Here is a 22,327-nt window from a genome sequence, read left to right on the forward strand (position 1 = left end):
AGGCAGAAGTTCTAACCATTTAGCCACTGTAGGGTCGTTGGTTCGAATCCCAGCCACGGCACCACCTGCGCCTGCGTGGGATTCCTCCTGTTTCCTCCCAGACTCCAAAGACATGCTGGTAGATTAATTGGCTCCTGTCTAAATTGGCCCTAGTATGTGTATGTATGAATGTGAGTTAGGGACCTTAGATTGTACACCCCTTGAGGGTTAGGGACTGATGTGAATGTACAATATATATGTAAAGCGCGGCGTACATTGATGGCGCTATAGAAGTACCTGAAAAAAATAAATAAATAAATGTCAATGAAGATGTAGAGAGCCAAAAGAGCCTCTACTCTCAAGCACATTGCCGGATGGAGATTGAGTTTAGGTACCGTATTTGCCGGCGTATAAGACGACTTTTTACCCCTTAAAAATCTTCTCAAAAGTCGGGGGTCGTCTTATACGCCGGTATACGGCATACTGACACTTTTTAGGGGGGCGGCGCGTTGCCGCCGCCGCCCCCCCCTTCCCCCAATGGAAGGGACACTAAGTACAGGGGTGGGCAGCGGCTGTTTCTTACCTGGTTCCGGTCCCACGACGATCCGGTCCAGGAAGCGCGGCTGCGCCTTCAGTTCAGTCACTGGATGTTCGTGCGGCTGCTCGGCTCCGCCTCCTCACCAGTGATTGGCCGCCAGAACTGTAGCTCAGGAAAGGCACACAGGCGGCCAATCACCGGCGAGGGGGTGGAGCCGAGCGGCCCCGCGAAAATCGAGTGCAGGACCAGCAGGTAAGTGGTCAGTGTAGAGGTGCTGCTGCAACCACATATGCTGGCTGCAGCAGCACCATACGAGAACAGGGTCAGCAAGTGTCAGTGGGAGGAATAGTGCCCCATCATTGGTGTCACTGATACCAATGATGGAGCACTATTCCTCCCACTGACACCAACGATGGGGCACTATTCCTCCCACTGACACCAACGATGGGGCACTATTCCTCCCCCCCACTGACACCAATGATGGGGCACTATTCCTCCCCCCCACTGACATCAACGATGGGGCACTATTCCTCCCCCCCACTGACACCAATGATGGGGCACTATTCCACCCCCCACTGACACCAATGATGGGACACCATTCCTCCCACTGACACCAATGTTGGGACACCATTCCTCCTACTGACACCAATGATGGGGCACTATTCCCCCCACTGATACTAATGATGGGGCACTATTCCTGCCACTAATGCCAATGATGGGGCACTATTCCTGCCACTGATACCAATGATGGGGCACTATTCCTGCCACTGACACCAATGATGGGGCACTATTCCTGCCAGTGATACCAATGATGGGGCACTATTCCTCCCACTGATACCAATGATGGGGCACTATTCCTCCCACTGACACCAATGATGGGGCACTATTCCTCCCACTGACACCAATGATGGGGCACTATTCCTGCCACTGGTGTGCATTGTAAGAGGGGTAGTCTTATACGGCGAGTATAGCTCAAACACTAAAATTTTAGCAGGAAAAGTAGGGGGGTCATCTTATACGCCCAGTTGTCTTATACGCCGGCAAATACGGTAAGTGTTTAGTGGGGGCTGGTGGCTTGCTTTTTTTTTTTACCTTTACGCATAAAATGCACTAAAGTAAAAAAAATCTGACTTTAGAACCACTTTAATTTTAAATACATTTACTATTTTATATAAATAGTACAAACAGATCTAAAATGTCTGTTTAAAAATGTATTAACTTAAAGAAATAAAATAAAACTAACCCCAAACCATGACAATTTTCTTCAAAATATCAGTGAAACTTACTAGATAGTAGGGGCCACTCCATGTCCTTGTATTCCAGGTCTCTAATGAGCAGTCGGTTATATTTTCCTAGCAAATCATATAGTTTGTCCTTGTCACCATCACCCCAGCCTCCGACTAAACGGTACAGCTCTTCCATCTTCTTCTGAGGAGTTGCTTTGCTAGATATGGAGTCATATTGCTCTTTTGTCAGGAGATTTTGTTTCAGAAGACCATCAAAGGTGGGCTGCAATTCATACACCCAATGTGTCAGATCCTGACAATGTCTGTCCACAAAGTGGTCTGAAAAATATAAAGAAAATATTGTTAATATTTTTGTTTTGTAGCGCTACTACTGTAAAAAGATGCTAGAATACTGTCCAGGCTTCCCAAAAATCTTCAACCCGCAGCCAGGCACACAGTTTATTCACTCATTTCTTTCAAATCAGTCTAGAGGTGTTGTTTTTATGTTGTTTTATTTTTTAGAAACTTGGATAGGCATTAGGGATATATTTGAGATACTCCAGAATTTGAAACTATATATAGCACTACCCCCCTAGGAGTTGCTGAAGATTTGGGTACCCCTAAGCTTGGGGCATATCTATTCATTGACCTTACTTTTACATAATTGCATGGCTTACATACAGCAGCAACAACCCAATATGATTGATCTACACCCCAAAAGAAATCTGTAATAGGTATTTTTGGCAGAAAAAAATGATTTTTTTTATTCAGATCATGCATTGGAAAAAGTTTTTGGCTGTATTGCCTCTTTTTTTCCTGAGGTATACACTTTAACCTCTTGCCAACCGCGCATAGCCGAATGACGGCTTCACCGCGGCCGGCCAGTTCTGAGTGGACGTCATATGACGTCCTCCTAGAACGCGCTCTCCTGCGCGCCCCAGGGGGCGCGCACCCGGCGATCTCCGTGATCGCTGTGTCCTACGGACACAGCTGATCATGAGATGTGGTAAAAGGCCGATCATACCGGCCTTTTACCACGTGATCAGCGGTGTCCAATGACACGCTGATCACAGGGAAATGCAAGTGCCGGTTCTCGGCTGCACTTTCCTCACGCTGTCAGATCGTGAGGAAAGTACTGCCGAGAACCGGCAGTTGTCAGAGCGGGGATCGGCACCGATCATCAGGGCACTGATGATCAGTGCCCTGATGATCGGTGCCCAGCAGTGACACCCGCAAGTTCCGCCCAGCAGTGCGCCCACTAGCTCGGCCCACCCGTGCCCAGCAGTGCCCCCACCTGTGCCCAGCAGTGCCCCCACCTGTGCCCAGCAGTGCACCCACCTGTGCCACTCTGCAGTGCCACCTACCTGTGCCCAGAAGTGCCACCTACATGTGCCCAGCAGTGCCACCCACCTGTGCCCACCCACCTGTGCCCACCAGTGCCACCCACCTGTGCCCACCAGTGCCACCCACCAGTGCTGCCCACCAGTGCCACCCACCAGTGCAGCCCAGCAGTGCTGCCAGTCAGTGCCACCAGTCAGTGCCCAGGGGTTGTGCCAGTCAGTGCCGCCAGTCAGTGCCCAGCAGTGATGCCAGTCAGTGCCGTCTATCAGTACCCATAATCAGTGTCACCTATCAGTGCCGCCTATCAGTGCTGCATATCAGTGCCGCCTATCCGTGACCCCTAATTAGTGCTGTCTATCCGTGCCGCCTATCCGTGCCACCTCATTAGTACTGCCTATCAGTGCCCTTTAGTGCTGCCTATCAGTGCCCATCAGTGCCGCCTATCAGTGCCCATCAGTGCTGCCTCATCAACGCACATCAGTGAACTAGAAAAAATACCTGTTTGAAAAATTTTATAAAAGAAACAAATAAACTTTTTTTTTTTTTTTTCATATTTTTTGCACTTTTTTATTTATAGCGCAAAAAGTAAAGCGCCCAGCGGCGAATAAATACCACCAAAAGAAAGCTCTATTTGTGAGAAAAAAATGATCAAAATTTCATATGGGTACAATGTTGCATGACCGCGCAATTGTCAATCAAAGTGCGGCAGTGCTGAAAGCTGAAAATTGGCCTGGTAAGGAAGGGGGTATAAGTGCCTGGTAGGCAAGTGGTTAAAACAAAAAAAGCTTAAATTAATCAATTTGGCTCTCTCTGCCCTGAAGAAACCACCCTTTGAGCCCTTCAATGATATTCCGCTAGAAGATCTGTCCTGCAAAAGTAGCCTTTTTGGATTTTATCATGCCGATCAGACAGGTCAATGACTTGGCAGCCCTCTCCTGTATGAAGCAATTCCTCATTCTTCACAGACAAGGTTTTTTTATGCCCAAGACCATCCTTTCTTCCTTCGGTGGTATCAGTCTTCCACCTTAATAAGAACATAGTCCTTCCATCCGTATGCCCTGCTCCAAATCATCCCAAGGAAATTTCTTTTCATTGCCAAAATGTAGCCAGAGCCATTAGAGTATATATTACAGCTACATCTTCAGTCAGACAAATGGATTCTCTTTTTGTCCCTATTTGTCCTGTTCTCAGGACTTTGCAAGGGACAGCCTGCTTCCAAGTCCTCCACCGCATGATGGATTAGATATCTGATCGCTCTTACATTCTTAAGGACAAATCAACTCCTGTGCTTTCACGTGCCCATCCCACCAGATCAGTGGGAATTTCCTGGGCATTTGGAACGAGACCTCAGTACCCCAGCTGTGCAGGCTGCCACCTGGTCTTCTGTTCACACCTTCTCAATATTTTATCAGCTGGATGTCCAATCTTCTGTGGATGCAGCTTTAGGCTGCAAGGTTCTTGTAGTGGCAATCTGAAGTTGGGTCCTTTCTGATCCTTACTGTTGTTGGGTCTGTTGGCACAGTTCTGTTTGCCTAGTTGTAGTCTGCCCTTCTCATTCATTGCTTGGGGACATTTCAGGGTCTATGAATATTTTGCCTGTGTCCTCTACTGTATGATTAAGATACATTTTCACTTACCTGTAAATTTAATATCTTGGAATACAGTACAGGACACAGGACATCCTCATTTCTTTCCTTGATTACTCTGAATTGCTTGCACCAAAACTGAGAATTCTCAGAGTGAGGTAGGTTTATAGGGGAGATGTCCTGGGGGCATGTCCTTGAATGCTTTGCTAGTGTCCAATCTCCAGGGTCTATGAACACTATGCCTGTGTCTTTTACTGTGCTCCAAGGTATGTAATTTGCAGGTAAATCAAAATTCCTCTTTTCCACCTCCACAGAAGGCACTTCCTAAAAAGCTAAAACTTGGTTAGATGATATCGATTTTCTTTCTATAAGGATCAGCATCAGAAGAACTTTTCAAGGATTCAGTCTACAAAGTAGAGTATTTTTTAGGGCAGGGGGTTCAAACTCAATTTCATTGTGCGCTGCATCAGCCCCTCAAAGGGCCAATTGTATCTGTAAGACTATATACAGTAAATTTATTGTATCTATTCTTTATCCTATTAAATAATTGCCTATGAATTCGATTATTACTAGTAAAAACTTAAGTAATAACTAGTACTGAAAGTAGAAATCTAGGAAAATAAAGGCAAGTAGATATTCAAGTGTACAACTATTGTACAATTTATTGAAAAATGATAATCAGACAAATATTACCAAGCACTGTTTATTACATTAACTTTAGTTAGCTTTTTGGTCCTAGTTGAGACAGGCAGAACTAGAACCAAACAAATAATTGTACTGTGATCTAATGTGCAATCTGTTGCGTATGAATTTGTAAAAGGTTCAGTGTCTGGCTAAGGACCACAGGAGGGTCTGAGTTGGCTGCTGGGGTCTGCTGAATGCTGAGATTGGGGGAGGCAGAGACGAGGGGGTGCTTCAGCTGCACAGAGAGGCACAGAATCTGTAGGAGGAGTTCTATCTTTCTCTCTGCTGCAAACTGCTGGGGGGGGGGGATTTCAGAGATGAGTGTATCTGCACAAATTCTGTTGGAGGAGTCCTGTCCTCCTCACTGCTGCTGACTGCTGAGATAAGGTGGGGGGGCAGTTGCAGGAAAGATGTGAGGGCAACATGAAATGGCCTGGATTCGGCTTGTGGGCCTTTTGTTTGACACGTGTTTTAGGGTTTTACTACCACTTTTTTTCATCTAAGACAGAAAGCACAAACATGACCCCTGGAGGGGTTTGTTCCAGCTTATTACAATCATGAAACAGCTTCCAGCCTACTGGTTATTTGGTCACCCAATATGGTCTGGTTAAACCCTGTATCCTATTTTAACACCATTTCACATGCTAGACAGTGATCCACTGGCACTGGTGTATCCCTAATGTTCTCCTGCAATGTACACTGGCCCTGAAGAGAAGAGTCCCACTGTGCATTCACTGCACACACTGGGACTTGGATTCATAAAGTGCTTCTCGCTGTGATGCTAATGTCACTTGTGGAAGCAGCTCAATGGAGATCCAAGTCTGTCCTAACATGTGCTGTGTGTGTGAGGTAGTCCCTTCCAGGGCTAAGGTATGTCCTTACACATAATTTTACTGTGAAATGGAGAAAACAAACAAGTAAAGTTTTTTGTGGTGGAGTGAGGTCAACTCCAGATTATGTGGGCTGCCATTATCATTGGCTGTGTGATTCCCTGAAGGAAGAAGAGAAGGCCATGGCCTGGACCACATGCCAAGTGGTGAAGTGCTTGACTTGTGTGGGAGCATGGATAGGCAGATGCATGGATAGGAGAGCATGGATAGCATGGATAGGAGAGGAAGGCACTGGCTGCAGGTCATGGGCAGATGCCTTGGTACCCTACTTGTTACCAGGCCACACATAGAGAGGAGGTGATGAAAGGCCAGGGGTAGAAGAAAGAGCCCCTCCAGACTGCTGCTGTTTGCCTATGACAACATGTCTTCCCAAGTCAGTCAATTTACCTGCTCACACCCTATTTATTTATTTTGGATATTTATTTAGGCAGGCAGTTCTTTAGTTTTGCAAGCCTGTCAAATTCCATGAGAGGTTGCAAAATGGGGTGACTGGATGGGGCTGGATGTTGTACCGAGTGGTACTCATAAATAGGGCTGTATGCACTGGGATGGGAAGAATTCTTGGAATACAGAATTATGGAACGCTATACCTGTGCCTTCCATCCACAGGAAAACACTGAGATAGGATACATTGTGGTTGAACACCCAGTGTGCATGAGGCCTAATAAAACAGGGATAAACAAACACTGCTGGGCTAATGCTATTGACAGACTGAATCATAGATATGTCATTTTTTCTTTTGCCCATGGCTCCATGGTTTGTTTAGTAAGATACTTGCTAATAGACTGGCAATCATTGGGCCAGGACATCCTTAGGAGCAAGTCAAGGATGCTTCTGAAGATCTTTACTGATGATGAAACGAGTTGGGCACACCCTGTATATGAGTACAGTGGTACTTCTTTATACAGGTGATCCATGTTTTTTCACATGTAAGTGCATTGGCTTTTACTCCAGCAAGTTTCCCCTTCTCTCCTTTACATTGGTAAATTTATTTTTTTATGTGGAATATGAGTAATTGATGCCACATAGGGAACAATGGTGTCTGACTTGTTTGGTAATACAGGGGGTCAATTACATCTGGTAAGTGTGGGTCACCTGAATTGCACGGATGAGAATATCATCCTATTAACTGGATGAATCTTTATACATGTCACAGTTTTTTTGGGAACAGCAGTAGCACTGAGCACTTTATTGTACTGGACTTCACAATGACACTGTATTTAATAGTTGGTTGAGCAGCACTGCATCCTATGGGAGGGTTTTGTTTATTCATCCTTTTCTGTTTTCATGGCTTCCTTTGTGTGAAATACCTGGTGATCCTACCAGCCCCCTGCTTTACTATTTCAAGCTGACCACACTAGGGATTTGGAGGGATGAGAGCACATTCCTCCCAATGTGGTCAGTTTTCTGACCACTGCCTGTCCTCCAGTGGTCAGGCTTGTGCTGCCATGCCTTCCTGCATAGCCATTCACTGGGAAGATCAGTGTACGGTTGTTTTTCTTCCTCCTGCTGACACACCCCTCCCTGCAGTCACTGCCACAGCATCTCTAGGACCCTTATGCAGCTGAAAAGAGAAAAGGCCTGTGGGCTGAATGAAAAAAAGAACCTAAAAGAGTCCTGCATTCACATTGATTGATGTGGATGAAGAAATCTCTGGCAAAAAAAATGAAAACATAAATATGCCGAAGCATAGAAGTGATCCACTCATTGGCCACCCCAAGCCCCCATGCTTGGGCATATATGTTCTTTTTTTAACTCCAGCAGCGCTGCACACTTTTACGTAAATTCTGAGAGCAATACCCTGTCAGAATAGACAGATTGGTGCTGCAGCTGAATGATGTTCCTGCAAAGCAAACAACAACGGTTAACAATAAAACACAGTAACAATAGCGCATCAACCCAATAACATGAAAACTTTTTTTATTGAAATCTGTGCTAAAAAATTAAAAATATATGTGCCAAAGCATAGGGGCGATCCACCCACTGACCACCACTGGCCACCATGCTTGAACTGTATGAACTGTATGTTCTTTTTTTAACTACGGATGAAAAATCTCATCCAGCAGCGCTGCACGTACTGACGGATATATTCTGAAAGCAAGACCCTGTTGCTGTCAGAATAAACAGATTGGTGCTATAGCTGAATGGTTTTCCTGCAAAGCAAACAACAGTTAGCAATAAAACACAGTATCACTAGAACGTTAACTCAATGAAACAACAACTGAATGGTATTCCTGTAAAGCAAACAACAGTTACCAATAAAACAAAGTAACAATAAAACATTAACTCAATAAAACGATTTTAATTTTTTTACATTTTTTATTTTTAAAAACGTATTTATTTATTTAAACTTTTTTTGTAACAACCTCTAATTTTTGGATCTCTCAAGATGCAATAGACAGTTTCCCAACTATATAACATCTTTCGAGATCCTGTGTGAGAATGGCGAGTATGTGCCCTAGATTGCGCTGTGCTGTACCCTATACTAATACTCCACTAGTGTGTGGTAGTGACTGAAGTAGTTGGCCAGGTTGGCCAGGAAAGGAGGGACTTATTCCATGTCTGCTACAGACACAACATCTTCTTTTGGGTCACCTTTGGGTTGGGGTACCGCAGAGGACATCAGGAAAATGCCTCTCATATAGCCAGCTCACTACATCTGGATTTGGAAATTGGGCCACAGCACCTTCTGGATACAAAAGAGCCATGGTGAACTCTTCCTGGAATTTTAAGAAGGATCCACTTCGTCCAGTTGCTTTCTAAATTACAAAAGCGTTATATATAGCCAATTTAAATAAATAGACACCTTTTTGTACCAATTTCGAGCTTCCTGGAAAACTAGGTATGGATTCATCATTTGGTCGTTGAAGTCCTCCCCTCCCATGTTAAGGTTATAGTCATGGATACAGAGGGGCTTCTCAACAATGCCAGATGCCGTGGTAATTTGGATGGTCATGTCTGCGTGAATGGAAGACAGGAGGAAATCATCCCGTTGGTCCTTCCACTTCACTGTGAGCAATTCATAATTTCTCAAGCAGGCTTTCTCCCCTTTTGTAAGTCGGGTATTTCAAGTTGTTGGGGGAAGCCCTGGCGATTCTCAGTGAGGTGGTTTATGAGGGGCCGAATTTTGTATAACTGGTAATGATCAGGGTCACCATGAGGATGACAGAGTGTGTTATCACTGAAATGCATAAAGCGCATTATCATCTTATACCTATGCCTGGTCAGCAGAGGGCATGGGCATATGATGAATTGGGTCTTTGGACCAATACAACCGCAACTCATTCTTTTTTGTAATGCCCATGTTGAGGGTTAAAAATGTGTATAATTAATCCTGCGCCACCAACCTAGGTATTATCTATTTCTTCTAATCATGGGTGGCTGCTCGCAAAAAAAAAATCAATATACCAATATATATATTGATGCACCTCCCTAAGTGCAAAAATCTTCTCAAATAATAAAATAACTTAGAAATTACGTGAAAGTGCTAATAATAACAAAGTGCAAATGCATGAATTACATAAAATCATATCCCCACATGTGCCAAAGTATAAATCTCATAAATCACATTAAAATTAGAATAAAGTGCTCATTCTAAAGTGCATATATAATTTATAAAAAAAGTCCATAAATGCACGCAATAATTATGAAATAAAGTCCATGTGCTGTTCCAAACTCATGCATAGAAGAGCAGAGCAACATACGGGTACATCGCTTTGCCTGTAGCTACTGCCCAGGGGCGGACTGACCATTCAGAAACTCGGGCACTGCCCGAGGGCCTGGGGTCAGTAAGGGGCCCCATGACATGCTCCTGGTACCTTTCATAGGCTATTTGGGTGTGGTTTGAGTGTGGGCGAGGACACAGGGGCCCCATGTTCCCCTATTGCCCGGGGGCCCCATGAGTTGTCAGTCTGCCCCTGCTACCGCCCATAAAAACATTTTTTGGAGAAAGGATACCCTGCACCCCGTATTCAAGAAGCTTTTCAGCATTATCAAAATAAACCAGCTTGAAAGTCCGAAAAATCAGCCTTAGAAGAAACCATACAACCTATTCGTTTCTTCACCCAATTCTACCTAGAAACATCAAGAGCAAAATAGCCCCCAGTACGATTAAACATATCTCAAATGTTAAACCACAAATCACACTCATCCCTTTGATTGGCATGTATCAATGCAAAAAGGCTTTATGCCTGACATGCCCCTTTATCCAACATGGCCAAAAAACTTACACCATCAAAGGGAAAACATATCCTATTAAGGAATTCTACAATTGTTCCACAGAATATGTAATTTACTGTTTGACATGCCCATGTGGATTATCCTATGTAGGAAGAACCATCAGACCTTTACGGAAACGCTTCATAGCGTTGAACATAGGCATCTCATAGCAGCTGGGTCTGACAAGCAGTGTCCCAAGGCATTTCACAGAACATCACCAAAAATCCACCACGGGGCTCCAAGTATGGGTCATAGAACACATCCCTAAATTACCATCCATGGCAGAACATTTCAAGTTACTCTTATCCGAAACCTATTGGATATATACGTTCAGTACCCTTGCCCCAGGGGACCTCAATGAAGAAATCGAGATACACACAGTACTCTAATTTGACCTTATTCAGTTTATCTACATATGTAGTACATCATACCTTCTTTTCCATTTAACTTCATGTCATCACATATTAATAGTAGTGGACCCTTATAGTCTATATCAGCAATGGGCAAACTACGGCCCGGCGGACCTTTTAATCCGGCCCGCGGAGCGTGATACATTGGCTGTCAGGATGTGTGTAGGCGGGGCAGCGTGACGAACGTGAGGGGAGCTAGGCTCCTCTCACAGTCCGCCCTGAAGACCGGAACGGCGCGGGAACACGGCGAGAGGAACGCGCGGAGCAAAGGTAAGTAAATTGACACAGGGGGGACTTGGCTTACTACTTGGGGGGGAATAGTACTATGGGGGATGAAATACTATATGAGGGATGAATTAATATGGGGAATGAATTACTATAGGGGGGATGAATTACTATAGGGGGGATGAATTACTATATGGGGGATGAATTACTATATGGGGGATGAAATACTATGGGGGATGAATTACTATATGGGGGATGAATTACTATATGAGGGATGAATTAATATGGGGGGTGAATTACTATAGGGGGGATGAATTACTATAGGGGGGATGAATTACTATATGGGGGATGAATTACTATATGGGGGATGAATTACTATGGGGGATGAATTACTATATGGGGGATGAATTACTATGGGGGATGAATTACTATATGGGGGATGAATTACTATATGGGGGATTAATTACTATGGGGGAATATTACTATACTTACTATGGATGACACATACACATCATTCATCTACTCTTGGTCCGGCCCCCGGGTCCAATATATGAACCCATTGCGGCCCTCAAGTCAAAAAGTTTGCCCACCCCTGGTCTATATGTTGTGTGAATCCTACAGTTCCTATTCTCCTTCTCCCTTGGGGGCCCCTTTGGCATGAGCCACAGTCTTTGTTGATATTTGTAGTTAGTATCAATACCACTTATGATTTTACCATATAATATCAATCCCTTATTTATATTCTTAGCCAACGCACCACATACATGGATGTGTATATATATGTACACTAATGTGTATACACACATGGTGTCTTGCAGATTTTCGCGTAGTCTTTATTTCCTCCTAAATAGGGCTCTTCTTATAATAATCTGTATAACATTGTATTTTATCTTATGTTTTACATATTGTTAAACAGATGTTCACTCCTTTACTTTTATTTTTATATACATATTTTTTTATATATACCTTCTTATATACTGTTAAAATAGATGAGTCTTTGTCTAGCGCTATCACTTAACTGCCCCTTAAATGTTGTCGGGTTTTGTTGTCCCACGATGACAGCATGTTGCTACTTAAGCAGGGGCGGACTGACAACTCATGGGAGCCCCAGGCAATAGGGGATCATGGGGCCCTTGTGTACTTGCCCAAACTCAAAAAAGCCTATGAAAAAGGTACCAGGGGCATCTCATGGGACCCCCTACTGACCCCGGGCCCTCGGGCAGTGCCTGAGTTTCCAAATGGTCAGTCCGCCCCTGGACTTAAGGTTCCACTTATTGCATGCATAGTCAGGCTTGTAGAAGGAGCTAGAGGCTCCAAACACCTAGCCTGTGTTCTCTGTGTCCCACATCCAGCCCACTGCCTATACCAGTAATGTAATTTCCATCAGTGCGTTCCACACTGGTAAGCGTGGACTCTTCCTGGTCCAGGCGGCATTTGACAGTCTCAGCTGCATCTCCATGGTGTCCTTGATTTTTTTTTACCAGCTCACACAGCTTCACACTGTTCCAGCTTACACCCTGGGCTCCCTAGGTGAATGACCGGCGGTACCTGCAGGTTGGAGAGGAGTGGCTTTATACCCTTCCAAAGATGAGATTTTTATGTTCCTGTCTCCTGTGAGTGTTTTTAATTGTATACCATTAAATACAGCGTTTAACTACTGCAGTTAGCTGGCGCCTCCTGTTCTTTTCTCTTTTGTTTTGCAAAGTAAAGGTCCACAGATATTTTAAGGCTACTTTAACTATTTAATTTTACTATTTTGTCAATTAAAAAAGTGACAAACAAAAATAAATAATAATTTCAGGAAACAGCATCACAAGACAAACAACCAATCCCAGGCTCCCTTTCATTTTAATCTGACTGGTTGCCATTGGCAATATGGTGAACTCTGAGCACACTGCAAGACAAAAAATGTGATGGTGAAATAGTGGTGAGACTTACATGGTTTTAGTGATTTCCTCTTGCCTTTCCCTTCCAGGAGACTGATTACAGAACCATTCAATTCCTTACATTTATTATAAAAAATGTTCTTTTGTGTATTATCCCAGTGTCTGATAAAGGAGTACAGCATTTCCATTTTCTTAGGCTTATCCTTGGTGGATATTTGATCAAACTCCTTTTTATTCAATAGACTCTCTTTCTGCAGATGACGTAAAACGAACTCAACCATAGGTGTCATATATTTTATCAGTTCCTGCTGATATCTGTCCACAAAGTGCTCCTTTTCTGTCAAAGGGAAAACCAGTTGTAAACATTTTTAATTTGTTATAAAACTTTACTTTTTTCTCGTTCCTTTTTTAATGTCAAATATTAAATAGTAGAATGCAGGCTGTCCTTTAATTGTCAAAAAATGCATTTTCTTACAATGTTTAGAAACAATACACATTTTACTGTAACGGTAATTTTTAGCTTTCATCACTATTCAGTCCAATGTGTGGGGCTTTTGGCACTGAAAGGAAGTATAAAAGTTTGAAAATATTCATGACTTATGACCTATCCCTAATAGTTAATCTGACTCTAACTCTTTTACCCTAACATCATGCCCGGACTGGGACAAAACATAGGCCCAGGCATTTTAGACTGAGCAGCCCAAAGCCCGGGACCTTTTCCTCGGAGACCGGTTGTGGAACGTCAAGGTCTGGCCGCAAGAATGACATTTGCGATCTGGGTAGTTCTGCTACTAGTGTCAGGAAAGAAAGAAAGAAAGAAGAGATGGAGAGAGAGAAAGAAAGAGGAAGAAAGAAAGAAAGAAAGAAAGAAAGAAAGAAAGAAAGAAAGAAAGAAAGAAAGAAGAGACAGAGAGAGAGAAAGAAAGAAGAGACAGAGAGAGAGAGAAAGAAAGAGAGAGAGGAGAGAAACAGGAGAGAGAAAGAAAAGAGAAACACAGGAGACAGACAGACAGAGAGAGAGAGAGAGAGAAAGAGAGAGAGAGAGAGAGAAAGAAAGGAAAGAAAGGAAAGAAAGAAAGAAGAGACAGAGAGAGAGAAAGAAAGAGGAAGAAAGAAAGAAAGAAAGAAAGAAAGAAGAGACAGAGAGAGAGAAAGAAAGAAGAGACAGAGAGAGAGAGAAAGAAAGAGAGAGAGGAGAGAAACAGGAGAGAGAAAGAAAAGAGAAACACAGGAGACAGACAGACAGAGAGAGAGAGAGAGAGAAAGAGAGAGAGAGAGAGAGAGAAAGAAAGGAAAGAAAGGAAAGAAAGAAAGAAGAGACAGAGAGAGAGAAAGAAAGAAAGAGGAAGAAAGAGAGAGAGAGAGAGAGAGAGAGAAAGGAAAGAAAGGAAAGAAAGGAAGGAAGGAAAGAAAGGAAAGAAAGAAAAAAAAGAAAGGAAAGAAAGAAAGAAAGGAAAGAAAGAAAGGAAAGAAAGGAAAAAAAGAAAGAAAGAAAGAAAGAGAAAGAAAGGAGAGAAACCGGAGACAGAGAGATAAAGAGAGAAAGATAGAAAAAGAAAGAAAGGGAGGAGGAGAGAAGTGTGGGCAGGGCAGACAGAGGAGGAGAGGCGGATGGGCAGCTGTCTCTCTCCTCTCCTGTCTGTGGTGGGCAGGGAACTGTCAGCACTGGGCACAGAATATGCTGACAGATCCCCCGCAGTGGTGCAGGAATTGGGGGACATGGGGGGAGCATACAGGAGCCTAGAGCTGCAGGAGATGGATAGGAGTCGGAGGCTGGGCGGAACATAGAGGAACAGAGAACTGCATGGTCCTCTATTAGCCGCCCAGCCGCCCCTCCTATCCAGGCAAAATCCTGGTGTGCCCTATGGCCAGTCCAGGCCTGCCTAACACTCACTGGAATGCAAACACTATTGGGCATATCTTGTTGGTGAATGTGTTTTAAATTTCAGGGGAATGATTAACCACCTGTGAATGTTTGCTGGATTTTCATATTCACTGCTCTATAAATATGACACAATATTTAGTGTTATACACTCATTGGCCACTTTATTAGGTCCACCTGTTCAATAGCTTGGTAATACAAATTGATAATCAGCCAATCACATGGCAGCAACTCAATGCATTTAGACATCTAGACATGGTGAAGACAACTTGCTGAAGTTCAAACCGAGCATCAGAATAGGGAAGAAAGGGGATTTAGCCCTGGTTCACGCTGGTGTGACTGCAGGTGTGACATGTGATTTACAAATTGCACCTGAAGTCATATCTAATGTATTTCTATGGCACTGTCTTAATCAGTGCAATTTGAAGTAGCGCGATTTCAAAAATAGTTCTTGCGCTACTTTTTTCACCGATTTCACTGCGACTTGCACTGACTTCTGTTAAATTAAGTTGCAAGCCAAAGTGAAACTGGAGGTACAAATCACACTGATCTGCAGCTTCAAAATCGCACTACTTCAAGTGAAGCAGCACGATTTCAAAGTTGCATTCAGTGTGAACCAGGGCTTAAGTGACTTTGAACATGGCATGGATGTTGGTGCCAGACGGGCTGGTCTGAGCATTTCAAAAACTGCTGATCTACTGGGATTTTCACACACAACCATCTCTAGAGTTTACAGAGAATGGTCTGAAAAAGAGAAAATATCCAGTGAGTGGCAGTTGTGTGGAAGAAAATGCCTCATTGATGTCAGAGAAGAATGGACAGACTGGTTGCAGCGACATTCAGATGGTAGGGTCAGAATTTGGTGTAAACAACATGAAAGGATGGATCCATCCTGCCTTGTATCAATGGTTCAGGCTAGTGATGGTGTAACGGCGAGGGGGAAATGTTCTTGGCACTAGCAAGGTGTACCTAATAAAGTGGCCAAGTGTATGCTGCACAGACAGTGCTGCCTTGGAAGCTGCTGTCAGTCAAAATCTTAAAAGGTGGAGCAGGGAAATGGCTTGCAGTCGCCCTTCCGAGCTCCCTGTACATGTCAGTGCATAGAGCATGGACCCATCAAGCTGGTATTCTCTGCCGTGAGCATGCTTATAGGGGTGTCTACAGCAGGGCTCCATGAGACCCAGCAAAGAAAGGAAACACTGGTGTGACATAGGGGCCTGCCATGTATTTTGAGGGACCATTTGAGGTTTGTGAGGCATTTTTTTCTTATAAAGCCAGGTGGAGAGGGGTGTGATTGCATTTTTCAGCAATTTAAAACTCTTTTTCCTTTGTAAATGGCATTGCTAAAAAAAAAAAAAATCACTGCTCCTGGCTTTATGTTATTTTTAAAATATTTTTTTTTTTTTTTGCATTGGTGCATGCTTCCCAGGGTAGTGTCCACCCCATGGCTATTAGCTCAGAAAATGGCTTTTTTAATTTTTTATAATCAATTTGTATTAACATTTTCAAATTATACAAAAGTGTCATCAATTACACTCACATTGGCCAGGCAAACAGACAAAAGAAAATAAGGCATCAGATATAAACCAAAAATATTGACCATAGGCTGCACATAATCTGGGTACCAAGGAACTCCAGTACTCTAAATAAAAGGAGACGAAAGAAAGAAAAAAGAAACAAAAAAAAAAAAAGAAAGAAAGTGTGTGGGATAGGGGAGAGAAGGCAGAGGAAAACAAATCCCTTGCCCACAAAAAATAATAAACACTAAACAGTAAACAATACCCGGGTGGGTAGAAACATCAATATAGGGGTATACCAAGTATCAGATCTACAGAAAAGAAATCAGTCATCTGATATCTGATATCTAATCCTTGCTATACAGCTTTAAATTTCTCCCTCCAATTCTGAACCAGGTGCACCCATTGCTCAGATTCCATAAGTGCATCTACTTCCCTATTTCCTATTGCAATCAGAGAGTGTTGGGCAAGCAGATTGTTTCCAAAACCTGGGAATTAAGGATTTAGCTGCATTCAATAGATAAGTGACGCTTTTCTTATATAACTTCATAGAAGAAGAAGTCACATGAAAGAGGAGGCAGAGGGGAGATTTTTCTATGGCTTAATGTCAGTTTGTGGATCCAAGGAATGATTGCATCCAAAAAGGCCGCAATTTTGGGGGCAGGTCCACCAATGGTGAAGAAAGGTACCACGCTGCGCTGATCACAGACTCTCCAGCCTTGGCAGTAGGGAATATCTGAGCTAAACAGGATGGGGTTTTATACTATTGAGTGAGAAATTTATAAGAAGACTCCTCAATACGGGAGATAGAAGAGGTATGCGTCAACGTAATAATCCTATGTATCTGTGGAGGGGAAAGTTCCAAATCCAATTTCTTCTCCCATTTCCTTATGTAATACAGAACCAACATCGAATGTGTACTCAACACTAATGTATACATTGGGGATAATAAATGTGTAGAATTGGGGAGTTTATTGCACATAGATTCGTATGGCATAAGGGCATATCTAAGTTACGGCTTAGGGTTCAACCCAGTTAAGAAATTAGCCAGTTGACGGTGCCTCCAATTCGCAAGGGGAAAAGTCCCATATTTAGATTGTAAAACATGGATAGGCAGGGGGATACCCTGAAGAGCAAACTTAGCACAGGAAAAATCATCATCCACTCCCCAAGAGCGGAAGAACCCAAGATCCTCTCCCAGAGGGAACCAAGGATAACCTTCCAGTGGAGCTAGTGGGGATGTCCCAGAAGCATATAATCCGGACCCATTCAGTCTATCCCAAACTGCCAACGTGGTACAAGTCAGGGGTGAAGTCCAGTCAGAAAGTCCTCTGTAAGCCATCGGGATCCATGGGGCACCTGCTAGATTCCTCCCTGCCACTGTTTTCTCTAATGAAACCCACAATTTAGACAGGACATAATGCTGCCAGTTTAGAATGTGCACCATAGCCATGGCTCTATAATATAAAGTCACGTCAGGGAGACCCACCCCACCATCTTATGCCTACATAAGATATCGCATGCCAATCTAGGGTATTTATCATGCCAGATAAAAGTAAAAAATGCTCCATGGAGTTGCTTATGGGGCAAGGTAAAGAAAATGGCATTTTTAATTTGTCAGATTTGGCTCCCATTGATTTAACTGGGGTTCGGGTTCTGCATTCGAATTTCTTTGAAGTTTGGCAAACCCCTGCTGAACCGAACACAGTCCCTCATCACTAGTCTTGAGGGTGCCAATGAACCTCTCGCAAAACCAATTTGTTTGAGGATGGTAAGGGGTGGAGTGTCTACATTTTAACCTACAGCACTGCCATAGGAAATTGATCACCTGTAACATAACCTTCGGGTCCTGATCCTTCTCTTTCAGTGACTCTTGGTTCCTTATTTCTCCCAGTAAGATTGAGACAGAAAGTGAAATATAATCCCTCTCATCCTCTCCTTGGCCATCTTTGCCTCCTCTTTAGTCTGGCCCTTGTACAGGCAATAAAGCTGGTACAGTGGGCAAGTGTCTGATATATAACAACCTCAGAACCATAGTATCACTGAAAAAAATAATGGGTACGATGTTTTCTTTCCTGTTTAGGCTTGTGCTTTAAAATGGTTGAAATCGGAATAATTTTTGTGGAGAACACACAATGTAATATGATTTAAAACATTCTGCATATGAAATGAATATAATTTACAACTCACGTAGGGTTGGCAGTTTGTCTTGATGTTCCAGGTATTTGATGAGCTGATTGTTATGTTTCATTAGTGACTCGTAAAATTTTACCTTGCTGCCATCATCCCAGTCAGTAACAAATTTGTAGAGCTCTCTCATCCCCTTCTGGGTGGTGGTATTACTACAGAGCTTGTCATATTGATCTTTTGTTAGCAGTTTCTGACTCAGAAGATCATCTAAGATGGGATCCATGAAAGTCACCTCTCTTATAAGATCCAAAGCATGTTGTTTAACAAATTGCACTATGCCTGTAAGGGCAGACAAGGCAATTACAATACCATTTAATACAGTAGGAATCAAAGGTTATGCCTGCACTCACAAGATTATTTATTAGACCAATCCAAAAACTTTACAGAAAGACTAGATGTAATCCTTATCCTACATAACATACTGAACATATGACCGTACTGTCTTACAAAATCAGATCAAGCCCTCCATTTCAAGACATGTGTAGTGTGTACAGTATACTGTATGTGCTTGTAACTTGTAACTAAGGTGAGATGTTAAAAATACGTATATGCCAGCAATAACCGTTAATTTATTGATTATATGGATGCTGCATGACCAATAATTATATAAAAAGACTTTGGCGGTGGGTTGAGAGGTGCCCAAAAATAGTGATCTGCCTTTAGCACTTTGAATACAAAAAAGTTTATTTTGTGATATAATACATATATTCATTGACTTAAACCCAAAAACCCACAATTATAGTGAAAAAAATCAGGACCCAAAAAGATTACCCAAAAATAAAAAATATAAAATATATATAAAAGAACAAAAATAAAATAAAGTCCCAATATGCAAAGTGTCCAAATAATGTGTCCAAACAAAGATCAAATTCTTGATAGGAAGACGCTTCCTACTCCACTGAAGAAGATGCAAATCAATCACAGGTGCTCTTCAAATACCTCAAAAAACAAAATCTCAACATAGTATATTACTAGAGATGAGCGAATCGAACCAGGCGAACCGGAATTCGATACGAATTTCAGAAAAATTTCGATTCGCGGCGAATCCGAAATTTTGCCTACTTCGGGTGCGCGAATCGAAATTTTCCCGATCAGCCGGCAAAAGTGTCCCTGCAGAGAGCTCCGCTATTTCTGACATTTCTAAGACAGTTCCTTCACATGTACAGCGGTTGAAACATTGTATCTATTAGTTTCCATTTAGGATACAGATGTTTCAACCGCTGTACATGTGAAGGAGCTGTCAGAGAACTGTCAGAAATAGAGGAACTCTGCACATACACTTTTTGCCGGTTTGGAATTCTTATTTTCATCCTACTTCTTCTTCTTCTTCTTCTTCTTCTTCATCCTCATCCTCAGAAGAAGAAGAGGATGAGGATGAAGAAGAAGAAGAAGAAGTAGGATGAAAATAAGAATAATTCCAAGCCGGCAAAAAGTGTATGTGCAGAGTTCCTCTATTTCTGACAGTTCTCTGACAGCTTCTTCACATGTACAGCGGTTGAAACATCTGTATCCTAAATGGAAACTAATAGATACAATGTTTCAACCGCTGTATGGAGTGAATGTCCCAGAACTGTCAGAAATAGACAGAAACTGTCACAGAACTGTCCTTCTTCTCATCCTTCCTCTCATCCTTCTCCTCATCCTTCTCCTTCTTCTCATCCTTCTCCTTCTTCTCATCCTTCTCCTTCTTCTCATCCTTCTTCTCATCCTTCTTCTCATCCTTCTCCTTCTTCTCATCCTTCTCATTCTTCTCCTCCTTCTCCTTCTTCTCATCCTTCTCCTTCTCCTTCTTCTCATCCTTCTCCTTCTCATCCTTCTTCTCATCCTTCTTCTCATCCTTCTCCTTCTTCTCATCCTTCTCCTTCTTCTCATCCTTCTCCTTCTCCTTCTTCTCATCCTTCTCTTTCTTCTCATCCTTCTCCTTCTTCTCATCCTTCTCCTTCTTCTCATCCTTCTCCTTCTCCTTCTTCTCATCCTTCTCCTTCTCCATCTTCTCATCCTTCTCCTTCTCCTTCTTCTCATCCTTCTCCTTCTCCTTCTCCTTCTTCTCATCCTTCTCCTTCTTCTCATCCTTCTCCTTCTTCTTCTCATCCTTCTCCTTCTTCTCATCCTTCTCCTTCTCCTTCTTCTCATCCTTCTCCTTCTCCTTCTTCTCATCCTTCTCCTTCTTCTCATCCTTCTCCTGCTTCTCATCCTTCTCCTTCTTCTCATCCTTCTCCTTCTTCTCATCCTTCTCCTTCTCCTTCTTCTCATCCTTCTCCTTCTCCTTCTCCTTCCTCATCTCCAAGGGCATTTAAATTAAAGGTACAGTGTTCTGCACTAATTTAAAGGCTCTCTGAAGCCTAGAAACCCTTTTTATAAGTCATCTTCGTAGCGAATAAATTCGCATCGAATCGAATTTCATACTGGAATTCGCCGAATCAGCCGAATCGAATTTTTGAATACTTCGCTCATCTCTATATATTACCTTTTAAATTCCAGAACTAAAGTGCCACATGTGTATCATGCAAAAAAAAAAAACACTCCAGTGTCACAGCACTCGTGTGAAAAGAAAATTAATAAATATCACTGCAAACTATATATAAAGTGCATAATTACCCTAAAACAAACAGATTCCAGCTTGTAATCAACCACATATGTAAAGAGTGTCCTTAGATTGAGTGTCCTCTGTACATATGTGGTTGATTACAAGCTGGAATCTGTTTGTTTTAGGGTAATTATGCACTTTATATATAGTTTGCAGTGATATTTATTAATTTTCTTTTCACATGAGTGCTGTGACACTGGAGTGTTTTTTTGCATGATACACGTGTGGCACTTTAGTTCTGTGATTTAAAAAGGTAATATACTATGTTGAGATTTTGTTTTTTGAGGTATTTGAAGAGCACCTGTGATTGATTTGCATCTTCTTCAGTGGAGTAGGAAGCGTCTTCCTATCAAGAATTTGATCTTTGTTTGGACACATTATTTGGACACTTTGCATATTGGGACTTTATTTTATTTTTGTTCTTTTATTTATATTTTTTATTTTTGGGTAATCTTTTTGGGTCCTGATTTTTTTCACTATAATTGTGGGTTTTTGGGTTTAAGTCAATGAATATATGTATTATTAGTACTTCAGGGGAAGGATATTGATATGACTTTAAGGGATTTTTGAGGATTTTATATATATGTGTGTGCCGATTTATACTTATTCTATTTTGTGATATAACTGACACGTTGTACCTTCATATGCACTGTGTAAATAATAATAATAAAAATGGTAGCTTCTGAGAATGTTTAGGTTTTAGTATTGTATTGATGCTTTCCCGCCGCCCTATATCATATAGCAGAACTACTGCTACGGGGCAGCAGGGCTGTGCAAAATCACGTATATATACAGTATGTGATTTTGCATGTCTCGGTAGCTACAGATTGATGGCTACAGATGTCAGTCACTGGGTCCCGGACGGAGATTCCCCGCCAGCACCCGGTGATCGCCAAGGCAGAGTGACTGTATGTAAACAACACAGGTCTCTCTCCTGCCAGCAGTCACATGCTGCTGTGTACTTCTCTGCACAGCAGAGAAATACACAGCAGCATGTTTCCCTAGTACAGCACACACAGTAAAGCACAGCACACAGTTAACCCTTTGATCGCCCCAGATGTTAACCCCTTCCTGCCAGTGCCATTAGTACAGTGTCAGTGTGTTTTATTAGCACTGATCACTGTATTGGTGTCACTGGGGATGTCAGTGACAGTTAGTTAGTTTCCAC

The 22,327-nt window shown here is 42.6% G+C and overlaps 2 protein-coding genes across 2 annotated transcripts in view; both read right to left on the reverse strand.

The window, feature by feature from the left end:
- LOC149443511 (uncharacterized) overlaps positions 1 to 17,724 on the reverse strand; it is a 186,258-nt gene extending 168,534 nt beyond the window's left edge. The window contains exons 1-3 of the mRNA XM_089655596.1: positions 17,508 to 17,724; positions 13,036 to 13,320; positions 1,804 to 2,082 (exon numbers count right to left, since the gene is read on the reverse strand). Of these exons, the coding sequence (XP_089511722.1) occupies positions 1,804 to 2,082; positions 13,036 to 13,320; positions 17,508 to 17,724 (781 nt within the window). The remainder of the gene's footprint in view (positions 1 to 1,803; positions 2,083 to 13,035; positions 13,321 to 17,507) is intronic.
- An 837-nt stretch (positions 17,725 to 18,561) lies between these two features.
- The window catches only part of LOC149443513 (uncharacterized), a 246,550-nt gene continuing 242,784 nt past the window's right edge, over positions 18,562 to 22,327 (reverse strand). The window contains exon 31 of the mRNA XM_089655603.1: positions 18,562 to 18,851. Coding sequence (XP_089511729.1) covers positions 18,562 to 18,851 — 290 coding nt within the window. The remainder of the gene's footprint in view (positions 18,852 to 22,327) is intronic.

This window comes from Staurois parvus, unplaced genomic scaffold (assembly GCF_062004578.1).
Source record: "Staurois parvus isolate SC_StPar_1 unplaced genomic scaffold, SC_StPar_1.0 ptg000854l, whole genome shotgun sequence".
Classification (NCBI taxonomy): Eukaryota; Metazoa; Chordata; class Amphibia; order Anura; family Ranidae; genus Staurois; species Staurois parvus.